This window comes from Tupaia chinensis, unplaced genomic scaffold, assembly GCF_000334495.1.
Source record: "Tupaia chinensis unplaced genomic scaffold, TupChi_1.0 Scaffold138812_1, whole genome shotgun sequence".
In the NCBI taxonomy this organism is placed as follows: domain Eukaryota; kingdom Metazoa; phylum Chordata; class Mammalia; order Scandentia; family Tupaiidae; genus Tupaia; species Tupaia belangeri.
This window is the reverse complement of record NW_006198705.1, coordinates 1,041,450-1,062,830: the sequence shown is the minus strand read 5'-3', so window position 1 is coordinate 1,062,830 and position 21,381 is coordinate 1,041,450. Positions and strand designations below refer to the sequence as shown.

At 50.2% G+C, this 21,381-nt stretch overlaps 1 protein-coding gene across 1 annotated transcript in view; it reads left to right on the top strand.

Moving 5' to 3' along the window:
- Positions 1–21,381, top strand: part of SLC22A23 (solute carrier family 22 member 23) — a gene marked incomplete at its 5' end in the record, with an annotated part of 233,938 nt that overhangs the window by 187,017 nt on the left and 25,540 nt on the right. Inside the window, 1 exon segment of the mRNA XM_006172283.2 lies at positions 6,891–7,059. Within this exon segment, the coding sequence (XP_006172345.2) occupies positions 6,891–7,059 (169 nt within the window).

Genomic DNA, 21,381 nt, shown 5'->3' with positions numbered 1-21,381 from the left:
AAGGTCTTTCAGTAGGAGCAGGTCAGGCCGACCCAGATCATCAAGGACCATCTCCCCTGGTTAAACTTCAACTGCCTGGACTTTGATCACATCTGTCCACGGGCTCCACAGAAACACCTGGGTTAGGCTTTGAAGGCTGGGACTAGCCTCACTGTGCTGACACATCAAACCGACCCTCACACCCTGCAACTCTGCAGCCCATGATGACGCCAGGCTGAGACGCCTAGTTCTCTTGGGCCCTCCTCGCCCTCTGTCCCAAAGTGACTGCTCTGAGCAGCACCACTTTGTTTTCCACTAGGAGGTCTGAAACTTCTGAAAAGCAAATCTTGGGACCGTAATGGCTATGTCGCTGGACTCCCACGTAGTCGACTGCGGTTCGAGTCCCAGACCCAGTGGTTTAAACTCACACTGGGCATGTGTGCGTGCGTGCCCAAGATCCCGAGAGGAGAATGGAGGAGAAGGGGTTGTGGCGTGGCCATCCCCTCTGGGAGGTGATTTCTCGCTTTCTGTCTCTCTGTCTCTCTCTGTCTGTCTGGCGAGCACACGCGCTCTATAGCAAAAAACCTCTCCAAAAAAAAAAAAAAGCAAATCTTCCTACCATTGCAGTCCTTCACCCCACCTCCTAACACGCCCCCGCACGGAGCCTCAGCTGCTGCGGCACCTGTGACCTCAAGGCCATGGCCATGGTCCCTGTGCACTACTGCCCAGATGTCCCCTCTCAGTCTTAATTACATACACTTCATCCCCACCACCCTCCGCAGTGTCTGCTCACCCACAAGGATAGTTAGGTTCCAGGAGCAGCTGGGAAGCCTTCTCCATTAAGGTGCCGGGGGACAGTCATTTCAATAATGGGGATGTTTGAGGGCCAGCCTGCTGGGGAAGGGACCAGATATGTCTCCTTTGGCGAAACGAGGCGAGAGTGCAATAATCCTATCATTATACAGAGTAATAATACATCACAGTGTTCCTTGTAAATTCTAACTCATTGCACTTCACCGTTCAGGCCCTCTATACCATTTACTACTTACCACAGCCTGCGTTACAGCCTGTTTCACAAAATATCTTATAAAACCGAGGCACAGGGGCCAGCAGTTAGCGTAATGGCTATGTCGCTGGACTCCCATGTAGTCAACCGTGGTTCGAGTCCTGGACCCGGTGGCTTGAACTCACGCCAGGCACATGTGCGTGCGTGACCAAGATCCTGAGAGAAGAATGGAGGAGAAGGGATTGCGGTGTGGCCATCCCCACTGGGGCAGGGGGGTGATTTCTCGGTTTCTGTCTCTTTGTCTCTCTCTTTCTGGTGAGCACATGCGCCCTATAGCAAAAACCTCTCAAACAAAAAAACAAAAACAGAAACAAAACAAAAAAAAAAACCAAGACTCAGCTCAAGGTAGGGGTCTTCAACAGGGACTACAAGGGCTATGGGTACCTGTCTATGGTGGGTAGTCACTGCAGTCACCAGGCCCTGAGGGACAGCTAGCGCAGGGACCACTCCCTGCCTCTGAAGACCAAGGCCAGTGGCCCTGGCCAAGTGGCCAGAACCTTCCCGAAGGTGTGTGATCCACTGTACCAGCTGCCCCCTCTTGCAGACTAGGTGGAAACACCCCTCTGAGGGCCCCACTCCCTCCTGTCCTCTGCCAGGACTTAAGGTTGTAATGTTCTGACTAGACTTTCCTCTCCCACTTCAGAAAAACCAATTTCTCGCCACCCTGAAGGAACACGTGATGAATGGCAACCCTAAAGTGCCTGTGGTTCCTTGATCACTGCTTTAAAAAAAAAAAATCTTTATAGCCACCTTCAGAGTGTACTTGGATTCGGGCAGTTTGGAAAGAATTTCTGGTGAGTCCATGCAAAACAAAACAAAAAAAAAAAAGCTAGCTCTCTGCAAATGGTCCCACCTGTGTCTTCTGTCAAGTCCCCGTGTTTCGCATTGCACCAACAGAAATGCTAAACAGCCAGACATCTCACGTCTCTGCTAGGACTCTGAGCAAAGGCAGAGGGAGTGGGGAGGTCAGAAAATGGTCCCATCTTTTCAGCACCCAGCCATGTGCGTCGGGGACACATGACATGCTTCCGTTTGGGGAACACGCAGTAAGCCAGTGCTTCTCAGGGAGTCCTCTGAGGGTGTCGTTAAGGTGCAGGTGCTAGGTGGCTCCATAGTGCCGTGGTCATGGCTGCTCATGCGATGCCGGATCCCTTCGGAAGGTCGCGGTTCAGTTCCCCAGTCAAACCGGTACCTCCCAGGTGCACACCCCAGGCCCTGGCTCGGTGGAAAGGCTGGGGATGCAAATCGCAGCATAAGGCCCTGTTGGTGGTGCCTGCCCTTCCTCTCTTTCTATTTCTATCCGTGTCATGAAATAAAAAAAGAAAAAAAAATATTTTTAAAAGAGACAGAGGTTGGGGGGACCAGCAGTTAGCGTAATGGCTATGTCGCTGAACTCCCACGTAGTCGACCACAATTCGTATCCTGGACCCGGTGGCTTAAACTCACGCCAGGCGCGTGTGCATGCGTGCCCATGATCCCGAGAGGAGAATGGAGGAGAAGGGATTGCAGTGTGGCCATACCCCCTGGGGGGTGATTTTTTGCTTTCTGTCTCTGTCTCTGTCTGTCTTTCTGGGAAGTACATGCACCTTACAGCAAAAATCTATATAAAAAAAAAAGAGAGACAGAGGCCGATTCTGCAGGCTGGGTGGGACCCGAGATGCTGCGTGTTTGACACCCTCCCCATGGTCCACAGGAAAGAATAACAGATAGGTCTGGGCTTCATTTACGAAGTGCAGGCAGTGGAGTGACCGCTATGGAATCCAGAAATCTGCATTGGCCACGGTAAACTCAGTGTTTGGGGGCTCGGCAGGTGCAAGTAGCCGGGAATTAGGGGACCGCTTAGCCCTTTTACAGGAGAGGAGTAAGAGCACCTTCAGAAGAAAAATGATGCTCAGGACCAGCAGTTAGCATAATGGCTGTCATTGGACTCTCCTGTAGTCGACCGCAGTTCATGTCCCAGACCCGGTGGCTTAAAACTCACGCCGGGCGTGTGTGCGTGCGTGCCCAAGATCCCAAAAGGAGAATGGAGGAGAAGGGATTGCGGCGTGGCCATCCCCCCTGGGGGGTGATTTCTCGCTTTCTGTCTCTCTGTCTCTCTCTTTCTGGCGAGCGCACCTGCCCTGTAGCAGAAAACTCTTAAAAAAAAAAAAAAAAAAGAAGAAGAAGAAAAAGAAAAATGATGCTGATTTAATCATTGCCTAATCGACAGACACTCCAGGTAGACGTAGTGGCCACAGCGACTCGTTGCCACAAAGGGAGCGAGCCTGTGAGTCCTCCTGTGGGCTCAGTGGTCCTCTCGAGGGGCCATTTTCCTCCATCATCTGCACACCTAGACCCTGGTCTAGGAAACCACTTTCTGATCTTTTCTTGATTTCACATAAGCATAAATAGTAGGTGGGATTAGATGTCCCGAGTGGGGGCTGTAGTAAAAGAATCGTAGTTACAGAGCCACAATGGTAGCTCAATATTCCCCAAGGCTGAAGCCATATGAGAGAGCCTTGGGTTCAAGTCTCAGGACCTACCTGTACACGCCGAGTGCATGCCCATGCTCACGATCCTGGCTAGCCGAGCTGGGGGTGGATCGTGGTCTGAAGACTCATTTATGAATGCCTCTCACTCTCTGACTCTCTAAATAAATAAATGACAGTATTTAAAATAATTATTTGGGCCAGCAGTTTGCATAATGGCTATGTCGCTGGACTCCCACATAGTCGACCGCTGTTCAAGCCCCAGACCCAGCGGCTTAAACTCACGCAGGGCGCGTGTGCATGCGTGCCCAAGATCCCGAGAGGAGAATGGAGGAGAAGGGATTGCAGCGTGACCATCCCCCCTGGGGGGTGATTTCTCGCTTTCTGTCTCTATCTGTCTGGCGAGCCAACCCCCCCTATAGCAAAAACCCCCCAAAAAAAAAAAAAAAAAGGAATTATTTATTTAATTTTATTCATTCATTCATCTATTTTAATTTGACCAGGGAGAGATACAGTGAGGGAAGAGGGAAAGGGAAAAAGCAAGCCACCAGATCCAGGACTCAAACCATGGACAGCCATGTGGGAGTGTCCAATGCCATCTGCTAGTCCTCCAAAAAATAACCATTTAAAAAAAGAATCACAGTTGTGCAGATATGTTCATACTTATTGCGTCACTACATTAAAGAGGGATAATGAAGAGGAAAGCTCCCCAACATGAAGCCATCATGGTTTTTTTTTGTACTTTTGGTTTTATTTATTTATTTATTTATTTATTTAGGAGAGGTTTTTACCATAGGGCGCATGCACTCGCCAGAGAGACAGAGAGAGACAGAGAGACAGAAAGCGAGAAATCATCCCCCAGGGGGTATGGCCACACCACAATCCCTTCTCCTCCATTCTCCTCTCGGGATCTTGGGCACGCACGCACACAGGCCCAGTGTGAGTTTTAAGCCACTGGGTCCGGGACTCGAACCGCAGTTGACTACATGGGAGTCCAACGACATAGCCATTATGCTAACTGCTGGTCCCAAGCCATCATGTTTTGACGTTATCTCTCCGACTTGGTTGAAAGGTTCTTTTGGTGGCCAAGTGCTAAATTGTCTTACCTGATCCTCGCTGTGCACAGCCTCCGAACTCTGAATTTACCGTGGCTAATGTAGATTTCTGGTTTCCATGGCAGCCAGTCTACCACTTTTGCTTAGTCAGTCAAAATCAGAGCCTACAACGGTTAGTCTCTTCCAAAAAAGACCCCGCTTTATTATTCTTAAGAGCAGACATGGCAGATCCTGATAGGGCCTGGCCCCTGCTAAGAAGTGCTCTTTTAAGTGGCCCTGCCCTGTGGGAGTCAAAGGAACGGCATTATAGCAGATGGCCAGGAGTGGGCTGTTTAATCGTGTCCTCCTAATTAAGCGCTGAAAAGCTCTTTCTAAGCGGTATGCAGTGAGGCCGGGCTTCTCGCTTGCTTGATGGCTGCAATGATGGTCTGTTTGTGGCAAGCAGAAATGGAAAGTGTGATGGCATTATTATTTTTTTTTTCCACGGAAGAGCTGGTGTAGGTATCAGCTGGCATTGTGCCCCAGCCTTGTTGGGGCTGATGGTATCCATGTAGCTCGGTGTAATGTATCTGTTCTCTCTATCTGCTTCCCCGTCTTATTGCCTTTTGACCTCCTGCACCAGCTGCGGTCTCGAGACAAGCAGCAGGTGAGCTGTGACCACTGTCTACAAAGCCACCATCTGAGCAGTCTCCGGACACAAAGCCGTGAAAAGCAGTCATTCTCTCCCGGGACTCTGTCTTCTGCTGCTGCTGCTTTTAATCGTGTTCACTCCACTTACAGAAAAGAAAAGCAAGCAAGCAAGAAAACTTGAGGGAATGCTGTATATTGTAGAAGAAGAATAGCAGATAAATGCACGTGCTTCAGAGGGGAAAACGATATATAAAACCCTGCTGCTTTTTCTAGTATGAAGGATCTTCATTATATGACTTTGCTCAGTAGGCCTGCACTGGTTGTCATCCAGGGGCTACAGATCAAAGCTTTGCAGCCCTCATTTTCACTCACGATCAAAGTAAGAGAATAGTCTTGGGACCAGCCGTTGGCATAATGGCTATGTCGCTGGACTCCCATGTAGTTGACCGCAGTTCAAGTCCCGGACTCGGTGGCTTAAACTCATGCCGGGTGTGTGTGTATGTGTGCCCAAGATTCCAAGAGGAGAATGGAGGAGAAGGATTGCAGCATAGCCATCCTCCATGGGGGATGATTTCTTTCTTTCTGTCTGTCTTTCTGGTGAGCACACATGCTCTATAGCAAAAACCTCTCCAAAAAAAAAAAAAAGAGAAAGAGAAAGAGAATAGAGTCTTGAGAGTTCAAGTAGGAGAGACGATGTTCTTCCTCCTTTCATGGCCATTGGTTGAAGATGACACTGGTTTTTTTTCTTTGGAACTGTGAAGAAGGTTCAGACATACTCCTGGCCAGAAGAAGCCCCACCTAATAGGTCCAGTGGGAGGAGTGCAAAAACACACCCTGCTACCATGAGCAGGCTCCAGGGAGGGGAAGGAGCTTTCCGGTTAGGTCATCGCTGTAGATCCAAGCACAAGTGATCATTTGCTTTTGTTTGTTTAAAGAGATACACTGCCGGAACCAGCAGATGACATAATGGTTATGTCACTGGACTCCCATATAGTCGATTGAGGTTCGAGCCCTGGACCCAGTAGCTTAAAACTCATACCGGGCGCGTGTGCGTGTGTGCCCAAAATCCTGAGAGGAGAATGGAGGAGAAGGGATTGTGGCATGGCCATTGCCCCTGGGGGGTGATTTCTCGCTTTCTGTCTCTATCTCTCCAGCGAACATGTGTGCCCTACAGCAAAAATCTCTCCCCCAAAAAGTAAATAAATAAATAAGTAGATCGGTAGATAAGCTGCCACCAGCACAGTCTCCCTCGTTCTCATGGTGTGAGTAGGCTGCTTGGCCCCCCTAGTTCCCAGGGGGCACTGGAGTTGGGCCCAGAAGGGATGGCTGTACGTGGGTGGGAGTGAGCACTTGGGCATGCCTGGTGTCCAGCCTGGAGGTTGACCGCCTCTCCAGGTACAGCATCAGAGAGAGGATGGTGAGTGAGGGAGTCCACTGGGCAGCAGGCATGGTCACATCGGGTGCACACAGGAAGCTGGGCAGTGCGGGTGGGCGCTCTGTCCCGTCGGGAGCAGCACGCCCCAGCCTCTGAGCTCAGCCTGTGAACAACCGAGTCTGACGTGCTCTGCAGCCTTCAGGAACCATCTGGTTGTTTTCTCAGTTGGGGCCTCAGTTTACCCATCTGTAAAGAGCTCCCCGGGCAGGGCTGTCGGGCAGGGCACTCACGTCTCTCTTGTTGGTTCTGTGTTCCAGGGATCGAGCTGTGCCCCCCCGGAAAACGGTTCATGATCACGATGGTGGCGAGTTTCGTGGCCATGGCGGGGCAGTTCCTCATGCCCGGGCTGGCGGCGCTGTGCCGGGACTGGCAGGCACTGCAGGCCCTCATCATCTGCCCCTTCCTGCTCATGCTGCTGTACTGGTCGTGAGTATCTGCGCGCCTCGCGCCCCTGTGCGTGCCTCCTCGAGGCCCAGCCCACCTCCCTACGGGTTTCCATTAGCGTTTTCTTCTGGGAAGGATTTTCCCCCTCTCCCTTTTTTAGTTAGTTTTTCTTTTTTAGCTTTTTTATCTTGAGAAATGTTCAAGCAGACTCAGGAGGTGACGGAAGGTAGAAGGAGTCCGGGTCCCTCCACCAGCTGCTCGCACCTACTTGCGCGGCCCCTCCCACGGGTTACGTTCACGGAGGTCTTTAAGAACTTGCCAGGGGAGAGGGGCTCTGTGAGCTGGGAGGGGGAGACATGGAAAAGATAATGGGTGACTTAGAAAAGCTTCCAATCAGGGCCAGCGGGCGGCATGGTAGTTGAGGTGCTGTACTTCCACACGACCAACTGCAGTTCAAGTCCCGGATCTGGCATGAGACTCACACTGGGTTTGTGCGCATGCATGCGTGCTCAAAATCCCAGGAGGTGTGTGGAGGACAAGAGATTTCACTGGGGGCCATCCCCACCTGGGGAGGGTGATTTTCTCACTTTCTTCTCACTGCCTCTCTGTCTATCTGACAAGCACATGCAGGCTATGGAAGAAACCTAAAAAAAAAAAAGAAAAAGAAAGAAAAAGAAAGAAAGAAAGAAAGAAAGAAAGAAAGAAAGAAAGAAAGAAAGAAAGAAAGAAAGAAAGAAAGAAAGAAAGAAAGAAAGAAAGAAAGAAAGAAAGAAAAGGAAAGGAAAAAAAAGAAAAAAAGCTGCCCATGTCCTCCGGGCAAGGGGGTCGAACTTCATCCCAGGAGCCAAATCCTCATTTGTTTTGGCAAATAACGTTTTCTAAGAAGACAGGCCTGCTCACGTGTCTGACATCCGAATGGTCTGTCTTCCTGTGACCCTGGCAGAGTTGAGCCGGTGCACCACACACATCACATCGGGTCTCACAAAGCCAGTAATATGAGGCGACTTCACAAGGGTCACAGAAAAACGGAATCAAAGTCCAGTTCATTTCGGTACAAATTTTTTTTAAAAAAAGTGAAATCCATAGCTTTTTCATAATGGACATTTTCCATGAACTTTTTGAAGACCCTATCATTATTTTTTTTTTTTTCAGATTGTAAATGGCTGCTTTTATTTGTTACAAGCTAAACAAGTGAAATTGTACTTCGAGGTTCACTTGTAGTACACGGGGTTTTTTTCCCATTTCAACTATACGTTTGAAATGTTCTACTGTAATAAACTAAAGGTAATTAGGCTGACACCCTGCCATACTGTTTATAAACTTCAAAATGAGACTATAATAGTGCCAGAGAACATAGGCTCTAGTTTTGACTACAACTCCATTTATGGCTAATAAGTATTCGTTTCTCATCTGTCAGACACAAAGTCCTTTTGCAATTGTTTTTATCGACCTTCAAAGACCTGGCTATGGAGTTCAGGAGAAAGACAGTACCATGCTCAGCAGAAAGGGGACTGATAGTCCATGACCCCACAGTCACCAAAGTTCCAAAGAGGAGATTATTTGGACATAACGGTTATCCCTCCAAATCGGGCACAATTGCAAACTTGAAGTGTGTGCCCTTCTTTCTAGCTTCTGGGTCAACTTCTTTTGTTAAAGTAGTCAGTTCCTTCAAGGTTGCATCCATTCGATATAGATCTGTAGCGGGCTGGATGGTTCGTTTCTGAGGGAGAACTCCTCCACTCGTTAATAGCGACTGTTATTGGTGGTGAAAACCCGCAGCAAGAGAGGGCATGTCTTCTCACAGTCTGTCAGCTTTCCGGGCTCCTTCATAATGTCCTCCTGGCGACTCCACCGCCATCTTTCTCCGATGACCCGTGAGACGTTCGCCTGACCTCCGACCCCTGCAGCAAATACAAGCACCCACCTATTCATATTTACTATCTGGTCCTGTACCAAAAAATATTTTCCCCTTGGGTGAGCTTATGGCCTGGTGGGTATGTGGACTGGATCCCACAAGGCCAAAGACAAGGTTCAAATCCTGAACACGGCAGCTTGAAAAAACACACCCATGCATGTGCAAAATCCCAACAGGAGGGAGAAGTGGAGGAGAAGGAATTGCTGTGTGGCCATCCCCGATGAGCACTTTTTCAAATGATTTATTTTATTTTATTTTTAATTTGCCATAGAGTACATGCGCTCACCAGAGGGAGAGCGAGAGAGAAAGTGAGAAAGCAAGCTGTCAGGTCTGGGTCTCAAACCATGGTTGGCCATGTGGGAGTCTAGTGCCTTAACCACCATGCCACCTGCTGACCCCTCTCTGTCTTTTTCTCTTTCTCCGCACCTTCTGGCAAATAAAAAAAAAAAAACGTTCCGCATCTCCCTGCTTAAAATGAGTCTCATATGCATTTTTAGGACCATGTATATCTTTAAGTTTTTCACGTTAGGGCGAAAAAAAAAAAACAACAAAATACTCTGGTCTGAGCATAGGACCTGGGTGGCCAGAGTTTTCCAAAACTCCCTAGTGGCCAGCAGAATTGAAATCCACTGCTCTATGGGCAGAGAGATGTTGGGGGAAAGGATTGTTTTGAGCTCATTATAATGAGCTCTTCCTTTCCCTTCCCTCTGGCCCCCCTCCGTGCTGGGACTGTCCCTCGGCCCACGAATGCGGCACACTGTCATTTCGCTGATCCCGGCCACCCCGTTGCTATTACTTGGTCACTAATGAAGACCAGATTTCTGGTGCACGCGATTATTCCTGCTTTAAGCGCTCCCTGGGAGCCAGGAGGGCTATTTGTCAGGCTTCCTTTATTCTAAGCTGCCAGGGAGGAAAACAGTGGTGGAAAGCAGCCACCACTCCTAGGACTGTCCCCCTCCCACCCTGCAGTAGACCCCCTGCAGAGGAGTGCTGGTGAGCGAGGGTGCAGGTGCATTTGCCCTGGGGGTCCAGCTCTTGCTTACTGTGTTATGAGAACCGCAGAGCCGCAGTGAGCCAACAAAAACAGACAGAAAATGACCACCTGCCAGGGAGGCCGCCCATCAGCCACAGCTGCCCAAACCAGATGCCTCCCTGAGCCTCCTCCAGCCCTCGCCCGAAGGCAAAGGCAGACATCCACCCCCCCCACTAGACTGCTGGGCAGGGTGTGTTCCAGGACATCATTCAGCCTCTAGGAGGGTCTCAAGAGACAGAGAGAGATGGTTTCCTTGGCGTAGAACAGAGTGGCGGCTTTCCTCCCTTTATCTTTTCTTTTTTAAAAAAAATATATATATTTACATTTATTTATTTATTTATTTATTTTAATTTGACCAGAGAGGGAGGGAGAGAGAGAGAGAGAGAGAAAGTGAGAAAGCAAGCTGCCAGGTCCAGGATGTGAACCCCAGTCAGCCAGGTGGGAGTCCAGCGCCCTTAACCACTACACCACCTGCCAGCCCCATCCTCCCTTTATATTCTTAGGAAGCCCTTCTCATCCCTTTCCTTGCAACATTTGTGATGGGGCCTCACTTAGAATCTAAGGGCATTGGTTTATCTAAAACTGCTTGCTGGATTCTGGGCCAAGCTCGGGTTGCAAGTACTTGGCAAATGGTAAACGGTCCAGTCGTACAGGGAGGACAGAACCGCGGAGCATGGCTGGCGTTTTTTTTCCCCCGCCACACCAGGCTGCCCCCACCTCCCCTGGGCTTCCATCTTGTCTCCCTACCTACGTCCTCCCCATCCAGTGGTATCCATGCTGCCTGCCAGTCCTCAGGAGGGAAGGCCGGGGAGGGCTGGGAGAGGATCTTGGACATGCGCGCACATGTGCTCAGCGTGAGTTTTAAGCCACCTGGTCCAGGACTCAAACCACGGTCGACTACATGGGAGTCCAGCGACATAGCCATTATGCCAACTGCTGGTCCCTCATCTTTTTCTTAATGTATTCATTTAAAACATTAGCAACGGGTAAGATGTTCATTTCCTTAAATACGTTATCAAACGTAAGGAAGAAATGCTTCGCAATACATAACGTTTAAAAACAAAATTGTATAGCTTTGGGAAAAGCATCCAGGAGACTTGAGCACACGCGTGCACGTCTGTGTACACGGGTGGTTGCCCCGAGGCCCTGCAGCTCCAGCACGGCCATCCAGGTAGAGCTGGCCGGGAGTCCGAGTGTGCAGCTCGGAGCCACGTGCTTCATACCTACTGAACTTCTACCCCTCCTTTCTGTAAAATGCGGGTTATTTTGCAGACTGAGATAGCATACACAGAGGGACTGTTGGGCAGGGAGGTTCAAGGGCAGGGCCTTGAATTCTGCCGCTTGGTAGCTGCCTGACCTTGGGCAAGTCACTTAACCTCAGGTTCATCTGCTCTAGTTGTAATGGTCAAGAAATAGGGTTGAGAGAAGCCAATGAATTAGTGTATGAGAAGCGCTTAGGGGACCAGCAGTTAGCGTAATGGCTATGTCGCTGGACTCCCACGTAGTCGACCGCAGTTCGAGTCCTGGACCCAGCGGCTTAAACTCATGCTGGGCACGTGTGCATGCATGCCCAAGATTCCAAGAGGAGAATGGAGAAGGGATTGCAGCGTGGCCATCCCCCCGGGGGGTAATTTCTCACTTTCTGTCTCTCTGTCTCTCTGTCTTTCTGGCGAGTGCACACGCCCTGTAGAAAAAACCTCTCCAAAAAATGAAAGGGAAAAAAAAAAAACGCTTAGAATGGTATCTGTCCCATAGTCCCATATGCATGTTAACAACCCTGATAATCATCATTATTGTTATATTTTATATCATTATTCGGGAAGGTGCTTAGCACGTGTCTGGCCTGGGACCAACTCTCATCAACATTATTATTATTTACATCCTCTTATGCGTGCATATGGACAGTTGCCTGGGTGTAAATGGGGGCGGGGCATGTATTCCATCTTTCCCTGCAGCCCTGAGAGGCTCCACCCGAATTACCGGCTTTTAAAAGCCATCGCGATGCCGGCCCTTTTTTATCATCTTCCTAATTACCACCCTTGCTCCCATCTGCTGCAGTGGGCTCCGTGTGTGACAGGGTGAAGTAGCCTGCTGGGGAGAGGGGACAAGTGGCAGTACCAGCCAGCTCGACCAGCTGTTGGTGGCAAAATAGTGAAAGTCATTGGCTTGCCTTTAATGAGCACGTATTTATCGTGTGCACCCAGGGGGCCCCAGCAGCATGCTTGCAGAAATGCATGAGAGTGTGTGCATTAACAAGGGCTGCAAAGCAAGCTGCAAGAGGCCTCATCCCCAAAGGGAGGTTCTTGGCTTAATGGCAGAGACAACAAAGGAGTGGAGACTGGCTGGAAGGGATCTTTTGGTCCAGATGTTGGACTAATTGCATACACGAATGCTGGATAAAATATAGCATCACAAAAAAAAAGACACAGTGCTGAGCTCCAGGGACCAGACCAAGGAGAGACTTTCACCTCAGGGGCCCCTGAACCCGAAGGAAGCCGAGGAAGCCAGGATTTGAACACCTGCCCCAGAGCCTAGAGCTGAGCTGTCAAGCCCCATGTGCAATGAGAATTGAGCTCCTATAATCAAGCCAGGCTCACAACTGTCACCAACAAGACTAGAAAAAAATCATTGCCCACCACAGGGAAAGCTGGCCAACTGCCTAGGACTGGGAGCAGGAAAAGATTCACCCTGAAGCAGTAGGAGCCTTGACGTCTGCCCCATGCATGGCTCAGCGTTCCAAATCCCCATCATGCTAAGGCTGAAAAGTCAGTGTAAGAACTAGCGAAGCTCATCGGATCCCTCGGGGTCAAACGCAGAGCTTCTCATGGAGGCCCTCAAGGCTCAGATGGAAGAAAATTCTCACCAAAGATGAGTTCCCAGGCAAAATTCACAAATCCATGGAAAAACCATTGGCAGGGCCGCAGATTTCAGAGTGGGGAATTGGCATCTCACAAACTACAGCAAATAGAACGATCTGAAAAACAGTGCTTCAGCTACTATTTAGCAAGTAGCTAGCACTACCCATGCCAGTGCTGTTCTAAATACCAAGTACCCTTCTTCACATGAAAAATACACTGTAGTGAGGCACCAGCAGATGGCTGATGCTTACATCACTGGACTCCCATGTAGTCTGCTATGGTTCAGGTCCCAGGCCTGGCAGCTTAAAACCCACACCAGGCGCGTATGCGTGCGTGCACAAGATCCCAAGAGGAGAATGGAGGAGAAGGGATTGCAGCATAGCCATCCCCTCTGGGGAGTGATGTCTCACTTTCTGTCTCTCTATTTCTCTGTCTCTCTGGTAAGGGCACCATCCTATAGCAAAAACCTCTCTACAAAAATAATAATAATAATAATGCATTGTAGAGAGCAGGTGGGAGTGGAGGAGAGTCCATAGACATAAACCCATAAACAAGCGAGGAAGATGCTTCCGGATAGTCGGCATTATATAAATAAATAAAGTGGTGGGGTAGAGAGCGATGCACAGGGTGGTCAGGAGAGGCCATGCTGAGAAGGCGACATCCGTGCTAAGACCTAGATGATCGGAAAGAAGAACCACAGACTCTGGGATACAGACGTGTTCCAGGAAACAAGACCGGCCAGGGCGAAAGCTGGCCTTCACTGAGCTGATTCTGGAAGGTGAAGAAGAAGACCATTATAGCCAATATGGTGGGCAAGAGGAAAGGACAGAAGGTCACTCAGAAACGTGGGTGGGGCCTAGCCCTGAGCACCATGGGCTTATAAAATGAAAGGGAAAAAAAAAAAACGCTTAGAATGGTATCTGTCCCATAGTCCCATATGCATGTTAACAACCCTGATAATCATCATTATTGTTATATTTTATATCATTATTCGGGAAGGTGCTTAGCACGTGTCTGGCCTGGGACCAACTCTCATCAACATTATTATTATTTACATCCTCTTATGCGTGCATATGGACAGTTGCCTGGGTGTAAATGGGGGCGGGGCATGTATTCCATCTTTCCCTGCAGCCCTGAGAGGCTCCACCCGAATTACCGGCTTTTAAAAGCCATCGCGATGCCGGCCCTTTTTTATCATCTTCCTAATTACCACCCTTGCTCCCATCTGCTGCAGTGGGCTCCGTGTGTGACAGGGTGAAGTAGCCTGCTGGGGAGAGGGGACAAGTGGCAGTACCAGCCAGCTCGACCAGCTGTTGGTGGCAAAATAGTGAAAGTCATTGGCTTGCCTTTAATGAGCACGTATTTATCGTGTGCACCCAGGGGGCCCCAGCAGCATGCTTGCAGAAATGCATGAGAGTGTGTGCATTAACAAGGGCTGCAAAGCAAGCTGCAAGAGGCCTCATCCCCAAAGGGAGGTTCTTGGCTTAATGGCAGAGACAACAAAGGAGTGGAGACTGGCTGGAAGGGATCTTTTGGTCCAGATGTTGGACTAATTGCATACACGAATGCTGGATAAAATATAGCATCACAAAAAAAAAGACACAGTGCTGAGCTCCAGGGACCAGACCAAGGAGAGACTTTCACCTCAGGGGCCCCTGAACCCGAAGGAAGCCGAGGAAGCCAGGATTTGAACACCTGCCCCAGAGCCTAGAGCTGAGCTGTCAAGCCCCATGTGCAATGAGAATTGAGCTCCTATAATCAAGCCAGGCTCACAACTGTCACCAACAAGACTAGAAAAAAATCATTGCCCACCACAGGGAAAGCTGGCCAACTGCCTAGGACTGGGAGCAGGAAAAGATTCACCCTGAAGCAGTAGGAGCCTTGACGTCTGCCCCATGCATGGCTCAGCGTTCCAAATCCCCATCATGCTAAGGCTGAAAAGTCAGTGTAAGAACTAGCGAAGCTCATCGGATCCCTCGGGGTCAAACGCAGAGCTTCTCATGGAGGCCCTCAAGGCTCAGATGGAAGAAAATTCTCACCAAAGATGAGTTCCCAGGCAAAATTCACAAATCCATGGAAAAACCATTGGCAGGGCCGCAGATTTCAGAGTGGGGAATTGGCATCTCACAAACTACAGCAAATAGAACGATCTGAAAAACAGTGCTTCAGCTACTATTTAGCAAGTAGCTAGCACTACCCATGCCAGTGCTGTTCTAAATACCAAGTACCCTTCTTCACATGAAAAATACACTGTAGTGAGGCACCAGCAGATGGCTGATGCTTACATCACTGGACTCCCATGTAGTCTGCTATGGTTCAGGTCCCAGGCCTGGCAGCTTAAAACCCACACCAGGCGCGTATGCGTGCGTGCACAAGATCCCAAGAGGAGAATGGAGGAGAAGGGATTGCAGCATAGCCATCCCCTCTGGGGAGTGATGTCTCACTTTCTGTCTCTCTATTTCTCTGTCTCTCTGGTAAGGGCACCATCCTATAGCAAAAACCTCTCTACAAAAATAATAATAATAATAATGCATTGTAGAGAGCAGGTGGGAGTGGAGGAGAGTCCATAGACATAAACCCATAAACAAGCGAGGAAGATGCTTCCGGATAGTCGGCATTATATAAATAAATAAAGTGGTGGGGTAGAGAGCGATGCACAGGGTGGTCAGGAGAGGCCATGCTGAGAAGGCGACATCCGTGCTAAGACCTAGATGATCGGAAAGAAGAACCACAGACTCTGGGATACAGACGTGTTCCAGGAAACAAGACCGGCCAGGGCGAAAGCTGGCCTTCACTGAGCTGATTCTGGAAGGTGAAGAAGAAGACCATTATAGCCAATATGGTGGGCAAGAGGAAAGGACAGAAGGTCACTCAGAAACGTGGGTGGGGCCTAGCCCTGAGCACCATGGGCTTATTCTAGACCCTCAGAATGCACTGGAGTGTTTCCAGCAGGGAAATGGCAAGCTAAGGTTTGTGCCCCGAGTGGAGCTGCCTGAATACTGCGTGGAAATGGGACAAGGATCAGTGAACTTGAGCAGAGGCAATGAACGTCTCCTCTGCGGGTCGTGTGAGGTGTCATGATGCCTAAAGCAGGGGACAGGAGGGATGTCACCTGCAGGTATCTGACTTAAGAGCTGTTTGGGAGGTGGCCCTGGTGGAACTTGGCGGTGGCTGTGAGCTGGCATGTGAGGGTAGGAGAGGAAGTGGCGGCTGGGGCTGGGGTCCATCCGTGAGATGGGAGAGACCAGAGCTTTGTGGAGTGTGGGGACACAGGAGGGGTGGAGACTGGTGCCGTGTCCTGACCTTAGCAGAGACCAGAAGGGATGTGCCGAGGGTGTGGTGAGGACAGGTGCTTTCTGGTGACAGGGAAGATGGGACACATGATGGTTCTGGCCCAGCAAGTGGAGTCGCCTGGGACAAGCTGCCTGGGACGTGTAACATGGGCAGCTCCCAGACTAGGAGGGCCCTGCTCTCATCTTCCTCTGCGCCTTCAATAAAGAAATACAGGATTTTTAAAAAAATAAATCAAATAAGGGACGAGCAGTTAGCGTAATGGCTATGTCGCTGAACTCCCATGTAGTCAACCACGGTTCAAGTCCCAGATCCGGCGGCTTAAACTCACACCGGGTGCGTGTGCATGCATGTCCAAGATCCCAAGAGGAGAGTGGAGGAGAAGGGATTGCAGCATGGCCATCCTCCTTGGGGAGTGATTTCTTGCTTTCTGTCTCTCTGTCTCTCTCTATCTGTCTGGCAAGCGCATGAGCCCTATAGCAAAAATCTCTCCCAAAAAAAAGAATCCCATGTTGGACTCTCTTAGCATGTGTTTTGCATGAATCCCGTGGAGAAAGAACAGCAGACACATTGAGGCTGTGTGAGGAGGGTGAGTTATGAACCGTGCTCGCTGCGGTTGGAGTTTCATTCCGACAGGAGAAAAGAGCTGTCAGCAGTCAGCATGGTCACCCACCTAACGTATGGGAGAAGCGAGCCACACTGCCTATCATTGGAGAGTAAGTCGAGTCAGTCCCCCGCATGAAAGCTAAAGCTTGAAACGTAGGAAATCAGAGCCTGCCGTCATAAAGAACACGCTGGCTGGTGAGCTGGCAGTGCAGAAACCTCTGAATTGAAAGAAAAAAAAAATGCAATGCCAAATGGGATTTTAATTTTTTTAAGTTTCAAGAGGAAAGCCATTATGAAACATTTCAATGCTTTTTAACCTTTCTCGAGAGTCTCTTTTTTGTTGGAGAGGTTTCTGCTATAAGGTGCATGCAGAAAGAGAGAGAGAGAGAGAGAGAGAGAGAGAGAGAAAGTGAGTAATCACCCCCCAGGGGGGATGGCCATGTCACAATCCCTTCTCCTCCATTCTCCTCTCAGGATCCTGGGCACGCACGCACACATGCCCGGCATGAGTTTAAGCCACCAGGTCCGGAACTCAAACCGCAGTCAACTACATGGGAGTCCAGTGACATAGCCATTATGCTAACTGCTGCTCCCCTGGAGAAACGTCTTTAAATCAGAAGCACCCTTGGTACAATCTCCAACCTTTTTCACATCCACTCCCAGGGACAGATCATCCCCGCAAGGTCTGCCACAATTCTCCTTCCTCCTCAGTTCTGCTCTCCAGCAACATAGCCATTAAGCTAACTGCTGGTCCCCACAGCAAGTATTACTTTAGATGTTTTTCTTCTTGACAAGATGGCTTCTGGGGCCCAGATGCCCTGTGTGGTTTATTTCCATGCCGGCCCCTCCCTGGTACGTGAGTCGCAGCCAGGATCATTTATTCCATGAATGATATTGTGGGGAGTCAAGGATGGGAAGGTGTACCTGTCTACACAGGCATCGCCCCGAAACCAAACAGTTCAGAAAATACAGAAACGAGGTGAGGGTAAAACGCATGCCATAAAGCACTGCCGTGTGTTTACTTTATGAGTACATGTTTTAGGGCAGTAAATTAAAGAGAGCAGACTTGCTTCTTGTCCAGAGCATTGCCAGATGGGCCTTTGGTCAGAGTGGGTGTTCCATGGCTCCGCAAGAAGGCAGCCTCCGTGCATCCTTCTCTATTCACATTCTCCCACTGAATAGATAAATCATTTATTTTTACTTTTATTCTTTTTTTTTTTAAGAGACATTTTTGCTATAGGGCGCATGCACTGCCGGAGAGACAGAGACAGGAAGCAAGAGGCCACACACATCCCACACACACAACAAGAGGATGGCCATGCTGCAATCCCTTCTCTATTCTCCTCTTGGGATCTTGGGCATGCACACACACACGCCTGACATGAGTTTTAAGCTGCCGGGCCCAGGACTTGAACCGCAGTTGACTACATGGGAGTCCAGCAACATAACCCATTACGCCATCTGCTGTTCCCTATTTTGACTTTTCAACATTAGGCAAAAATTATCAATCTCCTAGTATTATGGGAGGATCACCGTGTCGAGTTTGAATTAGTGACTCAGTTAACCATGGCATGGGTTTTAGATAGAACAGATCCAGGAAATGTGAATCGGGTGGATTGAGACATCACCTCTCCACTCCAGGAAAGAGGACAATGATGGGAAAGTGTCTTAGGAGGCACATGGAGTTCAGCGACATAGCCATTACGCTAACTGCTGGTCCCCAGAGACACATTCTTCCACCCTAGTTTCCTTAACCAAACTCACCAACGATCAACCCACCTCCAACTGTTGTTGGGACAATGACATGAGGCGAGCCACCCTGGACATGCCTACACACACACAAACACACACCTCTGCACAACAGTGCCCAGCACCACAGGCCACTGTGTCGTCCACACACAGCTCCACGTGGCTTATCTGAGAACCCCAATAGCACTGAGTACCCGTCAGGGTCCACGGCTGCACCGTGTCATTGCACAGAAGAGTGGGATGTTATTTTCTGCAGGAAAACGTCTGTAGGGTTCCATGAGGAGGGCCAAGACTAGGCTAACCAGGTACACACCCAGCTCAGGCCTACCCACCAAGGTCAGGCCAGTGGGGTATGATTGTCAGGTTCAACAAGAAGGCAATAACGGGTCCTGGAGTTGTGAATAGGGGATTGTGGACCTTCTAACATCCCGAACACATATCTGAAAAGGGCTTAGGTTCAAGCATCATTTGCTGTGGAGTGAGAGGTCCCTTAGCCATGTCACCACCAGGAGGAAAGAGCCCAGAGACCCAGAGAGCCCTACTGGGACGTGCTGGGTGGAAGAGCCCAGTTGAGCTGGAGACCCGAGCCCAGCAAGGACAGCAGCCTGAGTGTGCCACCAAGGGTGACCTTGTGCCCGATCTCGGCTTGTTAGTGAGCGAAGGGGCTCTGCAGTGGTGGTGCCACGCTCCCATGTGCTGTCTGCCCCGTGCTCACGATCCGTCAGCAAGTGCCTGCTATCCCCAGAGTGGCCAGCATCCTGCACAGCTAGAGGGTAAATCCTCGTGCCTCTGCCTCGCCCAAGCCTCAGGGCACCTGGGAACCCTGAAATGAGCTCTATGAGCTCTGAAAGCAGCTGTCTCTGGGAGCCAGGACCTCTCTCTACCCCGGGGAACATCAGCCATACACAGTCCACCGGCACCTCTTCCCATTCCTTCATGCATAACCTTGATGTGACCTTTGTGCTCGCATCTTGAGCAGCTCTCTGGATGCCAAAGGAGAAAGACCCTCCCACTGTGCATCCTGCAGTCTTTTGTCCAGGCTCTGCACCTCGCTTCCCACATGGGGTTCAGGATGTGAGCTGGACACATGAGGACTTTTAGTTCTGCCCACATCCTTCTTGCGGAAGCCCTGGGTGATCAATGAACCTCCCAGCTTAGAGTCTAAGATCGCTTGTCAGGTATGAAGGTCAAGTTCGTGTAGGTCTCCCCAGCCAGAAAATCTCCGACTTAGACCATCGGGGTGCAAACACTCCCGGACCGTGGACTTGAACTATCCGTGCCTAAGCTTCCCCATCTATAAGATGGAAGTGCAATCGCACTGCCACACAGTACAGAGTTAAGGACTTCTGCCCCACTCCTGTGGGTGCTGTCCCGCACCCATGGGTCCTGTCCCCCTCCTGTGGGTCCTGTCCGACTCCTATGAAGCTGTTCGATCTGTTATCCGACTTCCTTCTCCGTACCTGGGACCTCCCCGGCATGCACCTCCCCTCTTGCCTCATAGACGTGTCATGACAACAGACAGCCACAAAGATTTGAAAAAGCAACACTGAGCACAGCCAGCCTGGCCGCACCATATCTGCCAGCCAGGGTAAAGCCAGCTGCCGGGGACACCACTGTGGCTTTTACACCCCATCACCTTTTATGGTTACTGAAGTCATCCCGGGGTTACATTTTAGCCATCCGCATGAGAGGATGCACGCAGCAGAAGTGGGGTCTAGCTGCCAACTGTGCTTCTTTCTGTTTTGCTTTGTTTTATTTCATTATGGTAGAAAGCACGTACCTAAGAAAAAGAAAGAAGGAGGAGGCAGCGGAGGGGGGACGCACTTCATCTGTCACACCCTCCAGCCCCCCAGTACCTCAGGGACTGCACACACATTGGCACCTTCTCAAGCTGACCTGGGGATCCGAACCCACGGTCGGCCGTGTACCTTCCAATCTTGCAGGGCATTTGCGTTACCGCTGCACCACGAGGGCTGGGTCTTGTGCATCTTTATTTTGGGTTGAAAGCCATCGATTTTTCTGAGGTTCAGCTATTTTTCTCCTAGGCCCTGGGCCGTTAGCTGGCATTTTAATTTGCATGGCCTTATTACATTATGTATTTGTCAGGAGCGATTTCATTAAGTACCAGAATGTGGCCACACTGCACATTATCCAGACTAAAACCACCATCTCCGGGCTTCCTCACAGGCCGACAGCCCACTGAGTTCTTTATGACTTTGCAGCAAATTTAAATATAGCGAGAGCGTCATAAAACTTAAGTGGTCCACACACGCGCCTTCGGGCTTGTGACCTTGGGAGCGAGGGTGCACCGCCAGAGCAGGGCTTCCCAAACTTCAGTCCTCTGGGTGTCATCCTAGGCAGTGTGGGTTTGCTGCTGTGTCCCAGCCATCCAGGGCAAGGGTGTGTGCTCCTTGGTCTGCCTGTCGGGGTTTACATTACAGCCTGCTGTTGACAGCTGTGATTCTCAGCAGTGTGTACACTCGCCTCGTCTAAGTTTGCCCATCTGATGAATGGGGTAACAGTAGACCCCGCATACTGAACTTGGCGGAATTAAGCACATCGGAAAGCTAGTGGGGAGGTGTCTGGGATCCTCAGGCCAGGCGCAGGGAAGGTGGTTTGTGATGCTGTCTGCCATTGGACACAGTGACGTGGCTCGTGGCCGTCTGCCGAGACTTGTGGCCAAGTCTCCTGGGAGAGCGTGGTTTGTTGATTTCAGCTCACTCTGGTCCAATGACTGCTGCTCGTTCGATTCCGTAATGCCGGGACCAGCAGGTGGTGTAACGATTACATTGCTAGACTCCTACATAGTCCACCCCGGTTCAAGTCCCGGACCTGGCAACTTGAAACTCACACCAGGTGTGCATGTCTGTGCATGCCTGAGATCCCATGAGGAGGATGAAGGGGAGAGGATT